This window comes from Ambystoma mexicanum, chromosome 12 (assembly GCF_040938575.1).
Source record: "Ambystoma mexicanum isolate Mex_15411 chromosome 12, UKY_AmexF1_1, whole genome shotgun sequence".
Classification (NCBI taxonomy): Eukaryota; Metazoa; Chordata; class Amphibia; order Caudata; family Ambystomatidae; genus Ambystoma; species Ambystoma mexicanum.
This window is the reverse complement of record NC_090936.1, coordinates 18,848,569-18,862,151: the sequence shown is the minus strand read 5'-3', so window position 1 is coordinate 18,862,151 and position 13,583 is coordinate 18,848,569. Positions and strand designations below refer to the sequence as shown.

Below are 13,583 nucleotides of genomic sequence, written 5' to 3'. Positions count from 1 at the left end.
ATAAATAATAATTTTACTAGGTTACCTTGAGTGTAACTGTTATTTGTATACTGGTATTGGTGGATGTTATTGCTACTGCTCTTAAGCTCACATTTAGCCCTCTTGAGATGAGTCTGACTGCTCTGTCACACTACCACCTTGTGGAATACAGCCCTATACCAATAGGTTGGTTACCCAATACCAGGAGGATAAGGCTGGGGTAGTCTCCCACAGGGTTATTGCATCAATTCTTGCCTAACATGCACCCATGTCCATAAGAGGATAATTGCTTGGCGGGAGAGCGAAACAAGCCATTTTGAATATTGCGGGTCTGGGACCTGCACCCAAAGTGAGAAAAGAATAATTAATCAAAGGGAATCCTACGCTTGGTAAAGGGAGTGTGCCAAGTTGTTGGGATGAAGCAGGGTGGATTCATGAAACTCATTCTTGTGGATTATCCAGTGACATTTGTTTAAGAAAATAGAAATTAGTACAAGAAGGAATATAGGGGACAGGATCGCAACCTTAGCCTTGAGTTCTACACTTGTGAACATTTCGTTATTTCGCCTGTTTTGATGACCTGGGACTGGGAACTTTTCTGTTGGTTGCAACCACAATTAACACTTTACTTTAGAAGAGATCACCCTTGCACAGTTGGGTTAAGTTATTAGTTTTAGGGAAAGAGGTAGGCTTAAGACACGACAGGGACAGACCTTTTAGTTTCTGACATTCTGATAATTCCCTAAGTTTTCTTTGAGACAGGGAAACCCCTCTTAGTTTTAGGGACAGAGAGGCCTTTTCCAACCCTTTCTTGAATAACAAGTTTCTGGCCAAAAACATATTGTGTCCGAGCTTCACAATATATATATCAGATTATTTAAAATTAAACAATGTTTTATATATATATCTTTTTTAGAAGTGTTGGTGTGACAATATTTCACTAGATGTTTTATTTGCTTAGTGTGTAATCTAAAGGCCTAATAAATAATTGTATGTTTGTACTTACCTGTCTAACTGGAATCACTGGTGTTGCTCTGTGTGGACTCATTGTAGCCCTAGTCAGACTCTCACACCCTTCCTGAGACAATGCCTCTATTCTTCTTCCACTCGTACCTTCTTTGGGTTTGACGGACCTCTCAGTGTCTTCCCCGTTCACCATAACAAGATGGCCTGCCAAAATCTCCCCCCCGGGGCTGTCCTATTGAAACCTGCAGGCCAAGGACTCATTAAGGTTAGGTTTTGATGACTTTCTGTTGGTCACATAGTTTGAACATTGTTTGTAGATTGGGGAAAGGACTTGTGCAAATTGGTCCAAACACAGAAGCTCCAAAACCTATGACATCACAATGTGTTGGGCAGCTGGATTAAAACCACAATTACGTTGTCCAATCTTGACACTACTTTCTTTGGATGAGACATTATCTGTAGTTTACACTCAAGATCCTATATGCGTTTGGAACAACCCATTTCCTAAAAACACAGGAATAAAAAGTTGTTTTAACATACCCAATATTGTCACATCATTCCTCTGACTCAGCATGCCACAAACACTGAGAAACTAACCATGGGGTTCTGAGCAGCTTGAGGGGCACCCAGCCGATAATGAACTTCTCACTGTACACACGTCACAACACTGCAACAAACCACACAGTCTCGCCCAACACCACAAGGCGGCTACCAACCGAAAAACACACATACGTTCAGTGTACACCGAACGGAACCTGCCAACAGCACATCACCGCTCTTGCTCTTTTTTCCCCCCGCTCAGTCCTACTAACTTACCCGCCTCCCTCGTTGCTATCCAGATACGCCAGAGCGCAAAGAGACCACACAGGTAGCAGCAATACGCGGTATAAGAACCAACCCACGATGTCTGAAGCTGTAACTGAGGCAAATCAGTGGCGACCCACCACTCATCCAGGCCAGGGAGACTCTCCACCTTGACATGCTTGGATCATCAGGATTTCACAGGGAGGACACCATGCAGCAGCCAGGAAATGGAACAGCCAGTAAGGAGGATTGTGGGTGGGGGGGGTCAATGAGTAAGTACCCAGCAAGGGTCTGAGGGAGAATTATCAGAAATGTGCCAATACCCTCTGCCTTAGAGACCCCCCAGCAACTTTGCTGGATTTTGAGGGCTTGATTTTTTTTTTTACCTGGTGAGACATAGACCCTTTTTCCCAATCTCTCATGTGATTTTTGAACACTGTGTTACTTTTGGTTTGTGGAGTCTGACAAACTCCATAGGCATCATCTTTTACATTGTGTCACACAGCATCTTCAGTGCAGTGCCAAACGGAAGTCTTTCAGATTTCCCAAATGTTTAAATACCTTCTCTGAGATAAACTACTGTTTCCCAGAGCAGTAAAGTGATTTTGACTTTACTTACATTTGTAACTTTGTAGACCCAGCTGTCATGTGCCGCATTCCTTCCTGGGGTGTGTGGCCAAGGTTCCGGTTTGGCGCTAGGAAGCGCTTCACGTACAATGCACCGTACGTTCGCGCGGTCTAGTCTTTTCCCCGGACTTACGCAGCTCTTTTTAGCCACGCCCCCTTTGCAGCGTTTCGCGTTGCAACCCTTCTCGGTCAGCCGATCTTCGCTGCAGCTGTTGTGTAACGCTGTGTTTACTTTTCTTCTTGCTCTCGCCATCTCGGTTGGTGCTTACCTCTTTGTTTTTCTTTTTCCTGCTGTTACCTGCCTATCGCCAGCTTCCTGCCTTCCTTCTCCTCTTTCCGCCGTGTTCCTCCTCCGGCTTCCCGGCTGGGTTCTCTCTTTCCCCTCTTCCCTTGCTTGCCTCACTGTTCTCTTAGTGGCTCGCCTTCCCATTGCTTTGCTCCCTATTTTTGGCGCTTTACACCGCTCGCCCCCTTCACGAGGAGCCCAGTTTCCAGGAGGATTGTGGTGCCATCAGCAGGGGTATTTTCTGCCGCACACGGCTTTTTCCCCTAATTGTCCCTCCCGGGAACGGGGGCACAGTGGGGTGCTTTCATTTGGCCTCCACTGTGGCTTCCTCTCGTGTGAGACACGTGCACCCTACAAAGAAGGAGAAAGACTACAGATCACGGAGGTCCATCAGCCCAGAGGACAGTGACCACTGTTGCACAGGTGAGGAGGGGGGGGGGAAGAAGAAGAGAGTATCTTGGGCACTACAGAGATATTTAACACAGAGTCTGACACCAGCACACACTATCTTACCATAGGGTGCTGGAGGGGTTACTAGGTATCCCCTTTGTCTAGCTTCTCATGTAACATTTTTAGATTACCCTTTCCTCACTGAATGGCTGGTGGCAGTGGTTTACTTTTTACTACCATTATGGGATTTTACTGCTGTCTGCATTCGCAGCCACGGTAAAGAACCCATGGGTGCCATTTTTGTCAAAATGGCCCTGGTCTTTCTTTGTGGTAAGGTCTTTCTTGAGATTTACTATGCGCGCCAAAACCAGGTTTGGTCCCTTTGTTCATTGTGCCTTTGGCAGGATTCACAAGTGAAGCCCGCCTCTGTCTCCAGATGGTCGGGTGGGGGCAGGAAGCAAGGGAGGTTTCCGAAACTCCCTGTTCCCCTAGGAGACAGGAATCCCCTCTTAGGTGATTGGCCGGCTGGCTGTCTGGCAAGAACAGCCACCCTGCTGGGTGACGGACAGCTCGGCTGGAATGAATGGGAGCAAGCTGCATAAAAGGCGAGGCTTTTGGCTTGGAAGACAGAGTCGACCACTGGACGAAGGAATCCGAAAAAGAACTTGAAGAGGACGCCTGCTGCAACTCCTGGACCGTTGGTTTGCCTGGTGAAGCCCTGCTGCTGTGCTGAAACACCAAATTCGTATCGACAGAGAAGCTCCTGCAAGGACGACTTCTCCCTTTGAGTTCGGTGGGACCAATCAACTCCAAAGTAAGCCATCTGGACATCATCTCAACGCTGGTCGAGTATCCACTGCAGGCCCTGCTGGAACCGGATAGTCAGGGAGAAGAACACCAGTTTGTGTGCGTTGCTTTTAAGCTGGCCAAGAAATCCAGGAAGATCCTCCAGACTCCTAGGAAGCAGGACTGACCGAGCCTGAGCCCCCTCAACAGAGTGCAGGATCCCAGAAGCAAGCAAGGTCCATCTCGACAGCCAGGAATCGCAGTGTTGCTATTTGCGGTAGACACGAGGAGCTGAAACACTGAACAGCCACTAGTTTGAAGTTTGCCGGTTGCGAGCATTGACCTTCCAATTCCAGAGCAGGAGTCCCCAGAAGTCCTCCCTCTTGTCCCTGTGATGAGGCCCAGGAACAGCGAGATCTGCAGAGCTGCACAGGAACAGAAGTCCTCTGCTGCACTTTCTCTTCAACCTAAAGGTACTGTAAAGTCTAAGAGAACGTACCTCTTGTTGTGTAACCACTTGTCCTCATTGGAGACTTGCTTGGTTGCATGTGTAGAGTTGCTTGCAGCTTCTTTACCTCACAAGCCAAATCAGCTTGTGGCCCTACTTGGATTTTCTACTATTCTGCCAAGACTTTTTAAACATTGCAAAAGACTTTCTACTTACCTGCAAGAAGTGCTTCAGCTCACCTTGACTTTTGCTAACTTAACATTGGCTGGCCTAGGCTCCCTGAATGACTCTTCTCTTTGCTGCTTATGGGTTATGCCTGCCTTCCAGGAAATTATTAACTGACTTTGCATTGGGGGGGTTGTATTGAAAGTACTTACCTGCTTGAGAATATCAGTGTGAATACTTGTTTTATTCTGAACCCTCTTCTCTTTAACACTACTCCTAAGAATATTCTAAATGCAACAGTGATATATCATTGTCAACGGCACCCTAGCTATTGAAGTCACCTGAGGGTGTAGGTAGTGCCTGTGTGGCATCCCGAATGTGTATTTGCTGATTTAGAAAACTAAGAGTGTATTTTTGAAGTACATTTGTGTGGCGTTTTATATTGTGCCCTTCTGAAGAAGGCTTATTCTAACTGACTGATAAATAAATTAATAATAGTTTACTCAAGAAACCTTGTGTGTAAGAGTTTATTTGAACACGTGTCACTGTGAATCTCTGTGTAACTCCCCTACAGCTCACATTGACCCTCTTGAGATGAGCCCGGCTGCTCCACACGCTACCAACCTGTGTAGTGAAGATTTACGGTTGTGTTTCTATTGCTAGGAGGTCAGGGTTGTTCTAGTGCACCCAAAGGGTACTGCATACAATCTTGCCTAACACAGGGTTTCCAGCAGCTAAAGGAGAAAGAAGCCTCATCACACCCAAAATGGCCAAACCAGGTCATTGGAAGCAGCAACCCCTCTTCACATTGGCCCTGCTTAAATTCAGGTAAGAATGACTAAGGAACGGACAGAGTCCCTCGTCCAATAACGCCCCCTCCCCATTGTTTGAAAACTTAATAAATAGATTGGAAAAAAAAACCAGGAGAAGCCAGCAAAAAGAAAGGAAAAGTTAGTGGGTAGGTCACGAGAGCCCCAAAAATAGAACACTGCCTTAACAGGTGCAATGCCCTTCCTTCTCTTATTCGGCAGTTACTTTGACGCACCAAAATCCTGCAATGGTCGGAGGCAGAGATGCCAACTATATCAGCCAGAACATGCTTCATTAAAGTGTCAGTGGCAATAGCTTATGACCAAGAATGAGAGCATGTAAGTAAAATTAGCAGGAAAACCGCAATTTATTGCATGATTTGAGAAGGGAGCAGGGGTGAGAGGAAGGAGGGCAAGGAGGAGGAAGACAATGAGAAGATTGAGAGAAGAAGAGGGGGACAAGGCAGAGAAGGAGGACAAGAAAAGGAGGATAGGCTGCAGGAAGAGAAAAGGGGAAGATGGGGAAAGAGGAAGAAGGCAAAGCGCAAAGACTGGGAAAAGGGGCAGAGAAAGAGGGACAAAGACAGACGCAGGAAAGATGGGGTGAGGATAGTCTGGTAGAGGGGGGTGGGACTGAGGGAGAGGGGGAGGCGGATTCCCTTCTACAATACATTGTAGAGGGCACATTCCATTGCCTTATGGATGGACCTTTAATGCTCTCAAAGTGTTCAGACAATCCTTATTCGCAGCAGCTCTCCCCTGCAGAGCTTTACATACACGTATCTGTGAAGTTTTCCAGTGTATTGAACTGAAATGGGGCAACAACATAAATGAACTAAGTAATAGATAGATAGGTTAACTTACTAGCAACAACTGAAATACATGGAGCCGATTCATCTGCACTCTCATCATCATCAGGGAAGCAAAATCGCTTTTGAGGTGGCTCGAGGTTTTCTCCAGAGTCTACTTCATCGTCGTCTTGCAACACAAAAAAGTGTCAAAATGAAAAATAAAATTAGTAAACAAAAAATCTCCTCTTTCCTGCTTGCATGCATACAAAGAACAGTCACATTTTTAAACGATTGTACTTGTGTAGTGAATTTCTGAGGCATGCCAACATGCGATTCACAGGATTATCAGTCGACATCCCTTATTTAGACAGCCAAAATGTTCAGGGCTCTTGGCGGGCAGAGGCAATTAATATTGGGAGGGAAAATGAAAATCCTTCCAAGACATGCATTTTGCCTGCTGTCTTCTTCTAGAATTGTTCCTTATTTGTACTCGGCAGCCAAGTTGCGTCAACAGATGTTGGAAGGACCTCATTTTAATCCCACTTTGCGTGCACTGCTCGATAAGTACCTGCAAGGCACTTGAGGCTACACGCCTCTTGCATCACTCACTGGTGTAGGTAGGTGCCCGTCTAAAGACTGGCTCTAGCGACTCCTCTGAGAGATAGCTATATTCCATCTGCCTGCCCCAAGTGCCGAAGATATATATTCTGATGAAATGGAGAGGGCCAGATTTCACCACAGCCCTGCTCTGTCCAACACAGCCTGTAGAGAGTATCAATGACAGCAGGCACTTCGTCTTTTGAAGATTGATAAATCAGGGAAAATGTAGTTTATTAACAGTCAAATGTTACAAACACAAAAAAAAGGGAATTTTGCTTATAAAGTGCGCGCTCCCAATTTTTGCTAAAGTTATTGTCACACAGTAGCTAAACATCATAGTAAGATAACAAACACTTTAGAGGTTGGTGATGGGAAGTTGAAAATCAATAAGCAGAAAGTATTATCGGCAACACCAATAGATACCAATACATCACTGTTACCCATCTGCTGTGACATACCATTTTGAGGGCAGTGAAAAATGAGGTTTCCTTCTGGATCTCGAGATAGGGTCACAGAGTTCACGGTTTCTACAGTTACTGTTTCAGATTCGGCTTCAACTGTGCTCATACTCAGTCTAAAAAACATCAATAGAAAGTAGTTAGTGATAATCATGAACGGTATCACATTTCACCGAAGACATTGAGGGGTAGCTGAAAGCGGGTAGCTTCCCAAGAGAGCAACCGCACATATTCGTATACCTGTTCAGTCTGCCAGTAGAGTAAATAAAATATATATATTTTAAGTTCTCCCACTCAAGTCAGTACGAGTCATTTGGTTTGTTGGTAGATACAAATACAAATAATCAAAGAAGAGAAGCACTTTCCAAATGAGGAGGTTGCTTATGTGGCAGGGGTTGGGTCAGATGTTGTGCCAGCAACCTTATGTCCCAGTTTGTTTCATTATGGAACTATGGTGTGGGGGATAGCCTAGGTCAGTCCGACAAGAGACCATGAAAAACGAGTTACTAAAGATGTGAATTACAGTGTAGTGTGGCAATCCTAGCACCATTATCTTAGAATGTAATGTTTAATTGTCACTGCCCACTACTCCCTGTTGCCTCGCTCTCTTTTTCCTTCTCCATTCTTAAGTCTGGCACCCCTTTTCTTTTTCCCTTTGTTCTCATGCACCAGTTATATCTCCCTTCTTCGCTCTTTCTCTCATGTCCCCCACCGTCCCGCTTGCACTCATGTCTCGCTCATCTCTTCAAATTCTGCAGGTTACACATGTCCCTCTTTTCATCCCCTCAGCGCTGCTCCTTCCTTCTGTTCTTTCCGTTGACTCCTGCTGTTTCTCCTCACCATCCCTCTCATTCCATCCCTTATCTCCCTGCCATCCTGTCTTTTTTATTTTTCCCACTCTTGCATTCTGTTTCCTGGCTCTCTTCAACTCCTGCTCCATCACTTGGCTCCCCATCACTCTTGAGCTTTCTCTTCACTGTGTCTCCCTCATGTTGTCTTTGTTAGTTCTCCCCTTCTTTTTCTTTGCTCCTTCCATTATGTGCTTTATTTCAGTTTCTATCAGATTCGACCTGCTGTGCTAGGTCTTCTCTCGCTTTTACCCTCCTTTTCTTTTCCTTTTTCACCCCTTCCAATTTTGTCGCCTCTCTCTCCGTCCTCTGTCCTCTTTCACTCCAGCTTTCAGCTCTCTACATGTCATGTTTCTATTTGTATCGCCTCATTTTGTGACCCAGCTACTTGCCAGTTCTTGTGGTCCATCTCCTTGACTGTCTTGCACCGTTTCCGTCTCTTCTCTTCTGCATTTTTACCCTTTCTCTTCATTCGGTCTTGTCTAACCTTCCTGTTCTTTCTCGCCCTTTTCTCTTTTTCCTTGATCCTGCCCCTTTTCTTTTTCCTCAAGACTCTTCCCCTGCCAATTCTGTACCCCTCCCATACATCATTTTTTCTCTCCTTACCACTTGTTATTTATCTGAAAGCAGCAGACTTAACTATTCCTGGTGTAAGCAGGAAGTAGAGGCCACAGGGACTGTCTCTGTATCAATTCTTTAGACTTAAAAAGACACACAAAAAACACAGCACGGACGCTATTCCATGTTGTGTTTATTTCCGGAAACTGGCACCATGGCCCACCAGCTCGCTTTCCTATCATAGAGCACGATTACGAGACCCTGGGCCAAAAGTTCCACTTGCGGTTTAGCTGTCCTTGCTGAACGGCTGGTAATAGTTCTTGAGCCAAGGGATTTGCCCCCGCCCCATGCATGAATGCTTAGAGCCCCCCAAACCGCAAAGTGGTGCTGATCTGGAGTAAACCCATTGCTGCCGCCGAGCTTCAAACCGTAGTGCAGGTGTCCCCAGACGTCCTCCCTCTTGTCCCCACGACCGAGGCCCAGAAACACATGATCTGCAGGACTGCAACAGAAGCCAGTTGGATCCTTTTTCTTCAGAACTAAGGCACTGTCTAACTAGGGGTACTTACCTCTTGTTGTGGGTAACTTGCTTGCTCTCACTGGAGACTTGCAGTAGCTGCCCTTTGCAGAGTTGCTTGCATCTTTTACTTTTCACAACCCACCCAGCTTGTGACCCAACAATGATTCTTTTCTACAAACTCTCTATATAAAATTGCGCAAGAATTTTGTGCCATCTTCAAGAAGTGCCTCAGGTCCCCTAGACTTTGTTCAATTGACATTGGCTGTCCTGGCTCCCTGCAGACTCTTCTTACCCTCTGACTTTGTGTTTATCTGTCCCTCCCAAAAGTCATACATAAGTTACTTGTATAGCTGGGAAAGGGTTAACCTATACTTTAGTGGGAGATTGTAAATAACTTACCTGTTCAGATAACTTGTTAACCTTTGTATCATTCCCTAAGCTTTTCCTTCTTCCACCATCTCAGTATTTGCATTAAGTGTTAAAGGTGAGGTATCCATGTCCACAGTGTCCTAGCAATTGAAGTCACCTCAGGGTTTAGGAAGTGTGCATGTGTGACATCCCAAAAGGGTATATACTTACTTAACTGAAGCTGAAGGAGTGTATTATTGAAGTATGTTTTATTGTTACATATTGCCCTTTCTAAAGAAGGCTTATTTTAAAACGGACTGTTAAATTAAAAAAATATTATTTTAATAAGAAACCTTGAGTATAAGCGTTATTTGAATACTTGTCACTGTGAATCTTTGTGTGATAACACTACAGCTCACATTGACCCCTCTTGAGATGAGCCTGGCTGCGCAGTCACTCTACCAACTTGTGTAGTACAGACCCATACCAAAGGTTGGGTTCTCTATTGCCAAGAGGACAAGGCTGGTGTAGTCTTCCAGTATTACTACATACAATATTGGTTACCAAGCTCCACCAGATAGTTGCACCCCACAAATTACAGAACACTCCCTTCGGGTGATCATATTTCCCTGCAATGGTTTTCTGCAGCTGAACCTTAGTTTTTACTTTACCGGGTGTGCAGCTAATTTGATGGCGGTAGCAGCCTTAATCCCAGACAATTTGTTTTTCCGCTTTTCTTTTATTTAGAGAAACCACTAGGCAGGCTTAAAAAACGACCGCTATGCAAACCTGGGCTCCATCTAAGTCCATCCCTGCATGCGATGTAGTGGTTTGGACTGGTTAAGACCAGTCCCGGGCCATAGACAAACTGTGTGGATGGACCGGGGTGTTTCGGGATGTGCCAGACTGATTGGATGGCTGCCAAAACCTTTGGGTAGCTTTCCTTTTGTCTGATTGGAAAGTTGGTCTGATGAATGGGTTTATGTAGGGGAGACCATGACCCTTCCTCAACTCTGCTGGGATTTTAGTAGGTTTGCACCGCTCCTGCTGAAGGCCTTATGCCACAAAGCTGTGTGTTGTTTTTAAAAGGACCACGTCTGGCCATAATGGCTGGGTCCCATGGCCTTTCCCTTTGCTCAATTGTTCATATTTGGCTGCTGGACGCCTTTCCTGGGCTGTCCTACATCCTCCCCGGGATCTACTCACTGGATGGTCAGGATGTCCCCTACTGAGACTATTTTTCCTCTTCCAGTTGTACCCACTTGGTGCACCTTGAGGTAGGAAGATGTCGCTCAGAAGGGTGTTAGGGAACCACTATCTTGCCTCTATTCTTCCGTTGGGACACCAACTCAATTCCACTGCGGTTCTCATTGTGGGAAGTTGTCTGCGGTGTGGCTGCTCCGTTTTGCCCATCAAGCCATCGGGATCAGCCTGGTTGCATTCTTAAAGCCAGTTCTCTGCCATCGCTTTTACTCTAGGCTGTTGGGTCACCTGGTAGGGAGGCCCATTATTCTTTGCTTGGGTCGTCTTTGGTCTAGGAAGCAAGTCCCTGGGTGACCGAATCCTGTAACTCGACTTCTAACAGAATACATTATTCACTGGGCTCTGCTGCCATTCCCAAACCATGTTCATGGAGACTGGCGCCACAGGTACCTATCTTTGGGTGCTGGGATATTCTTCAAAATTACTCTCATGGTCCCCTGGTTCCGCAATCCTGGGTTTCTCTAGGTCCCCTTCAACCACATTAGGCCATTGGTTTAAATTGGCCTGAATTCTGCTTTCCTTTCCCCCCCCCGGGGGCTTTGGGTCTCGGACGTGGAACTTTTTTTTAAAGATTCTCTTGTGGCATCACCCTGGGGTTGATTGCAGCTTTCTCCAAACCTGTGGGGTTGAACTCCTAATAGGCCCCACGTTTCACCATAACCATGTTTCTGCATGGAAACATTGTCCAGTTATTTCCTGTTGTAACGTGACTTGCATGGTACTTACCTATAGATGGGCCATTTTTCCTGGGCCCTCCTTGCGTCTCTGGACTTTTAGGTCAAGAGATTGGAATTTTAGCTTGTACTCCGAATTTTATATGTACTTTTATAATCACAACATTGAACTCACGCATATGGAAATGGGCCGTCACGGACAATGCCAGTTGCTCTCCTCTGGTCCCTTATTGGTTCCAGTCATCCAAGGCTGCCCGGCTCTAGGTGAGATATCCCTGCCCTTCTACCACGACCATCCTACGCTTGATGAACCTTAATTTTCCACCAGGTCTCTCGTGTCATCTGGAACTTCTCTGGCGGGCTCCCTGGGATTCCCCAGACTGCCTGCTGGATCACCCTTTGCACCTGTGGACATTAGGTTATAGTGGTCTGGCTTTGAACCATGACTGCGAGAGACCCATTGGGTTTGTCATGTTAACACAATGGACAAACTTTTCACGAGTCGGAAAAATACCCTTAAGTGACTAAAATCATTACTTGCAATCTGCCATTTTTAGATTGTGTCCCATTCGGGTCCTGGAGCTCTGACATGGATTATTTTGCTTTTTAAGTCCTATGCTGATTTGATAGGCACTCTTGTGTTCTAAATCACTGTGTTTCATTTGGTTAACCATACAAAGCCGCTAGTATTGGTACAATTACATCCTATTATGATTATTGGTTTTAATGGCGATTTGAGACGTATATTATTTGAGGTCTTCAACTAGCCTACTTATTATTTAATAGGATAGTAAATTAGCACCGCTCATTTCCCGGGAGCATTACAAAGAGGATTAAGTTGTATTGTCGCGTTACTGCCTTTTTGCAACTGCTCTGGTTGTGAGTTGGGCCTCTTCTCAGAATCTTTACCGTGTTACATGATCTTAACATATATGTATGTGATTCACAGGCCTTAAGGAGTCAAGGATCTCTTCTTTTCATGTCGCAGGAGTATATTACAACGTGTGTAGTAGTTTTACGATTGGGTCACTATCTTTTGCACACACCCTCTGAATTGGGTCTCTTCCCAAACCCTTTAGTGTTTCGATTTAGGTCTGCTGGGTTGCTCTTTCTGACTTGCAGTACTTACCCAATGCAGTATTTATTCTGTAACTCACAATTCCTACTATTACATCAAATCCTTATTTTCATCCGCACGACAAGCTCGTCTCAGTGTACGGATGACATGCTTTGACAAGCTCAGACATGTTAATAACCAAGGAAAATGCAAGGCTACAATTCTTCCATCTGTGATGGTGCAAGCTATACAGTTTGTAGCTGGGGGATGCATAAGGCTTCTTACAAAGAAAATTTGCTTGTGGATTTAAAATGATAGAAACAGTGTTGCATATTGTACTCATCTACCGAAATAAGAACTTTAGGGTTCGATTTCAAAAGCTTGGGGAATTTTGGCTTTTATTCGTATCCTAGCAGGCATGATACCAACAGCTACCAGGGGCTACTTTTCACTCCAAAGGCCAATTGGTGCCATATAGTCATAATTGCCCTACATTATCTGTGGGATAGCATTAGGATACATGTACAAGACACTTTAAGCACAATGTATCATATAGAATGTACAAAAATGTTATAATGACGACCTCCGGTTCAAATTAGATTTGCGGTTCACTGTGTGCTATCCCCTCCTTCCCCTGCAGCATCTATATTCAGTTCAAACCAGTAACATGGCCCAAGAGCAACCTCTTGCTCAATAAAAACTCCTGCGCGCTTTCCTTGTGAGAAACTGGGGAGATCTCCTGTATTGGTCAATAGATCCTATGTGTTTAGGGATAAAGCATCTCTTCAAACTGGATCTCAACTGAGCGTAGACCCAACTACTCCCGGAGCCAGGCAATGAGTTAAAGGAGATGTTATACCTACTGACGCAATCTCCTCGCTCTTGAGTGTCCTCCAACAATGGATGACATTCTAGGTTTTGCCATATTTGTTAAAGCCACTGGATGCTTTTCTTTTAAAATCTAGTGGCCCTTTGGATCTGCATGGATCCTGATTAACGCCACCTTCTCCCTGTGACACCAGGGTTTTCCAGCCATACAAACGCATTCATGCCTTCTTCTAGGATAGCGCCAAACACTGCCTAATTCACCATATCTTTCAATTATTTGCACTATTTAAGAACTCCTATCTAACTCTACACTCCGGATCCTCTAAGCATTATGCTAAAATTACTCCCAATGATGTCATTAATATACCAACCCTCAGA

At 45.1% G+C, this 13,583-nt stretch overlaps 1 protein-coding gene across 2 annotated transcripts in view; it reads right to left on the bottom strand.

Annotated features, from left to right (window-relative positions):
- DMTF1 (cyclin D binding myb like transcription factor 1) overlaps nucleotides 1–13,583 on the bottom strand; it is a 106,593-nt gene that overhangs the window by 91,266 nt on the left and 1,744 nt on the right. For both annotated transcript variants that reach the window (XM_069627827.1, XM_069627828.1), the window contains exons 2-3: nucleotides 7,110–7,225; nucleotides 6,125–6,238 (exon numbers count right to left, since the gene is read on the bottom strand). In XM_069627827.1, the coding sequence (XP_069483928.1) occupies nucleotides 6,125–6,238; nucleotides 7,110–7,218 (223 nt within the window). In that variant the 5' untranslated portion in view covers nucleotides 7,219–7,225. The remainder of the gene's footprint in view (nucleotides 1–6,124; nucleotides 6,239–7,109; nucleotides 7,226–13,583) is intronic.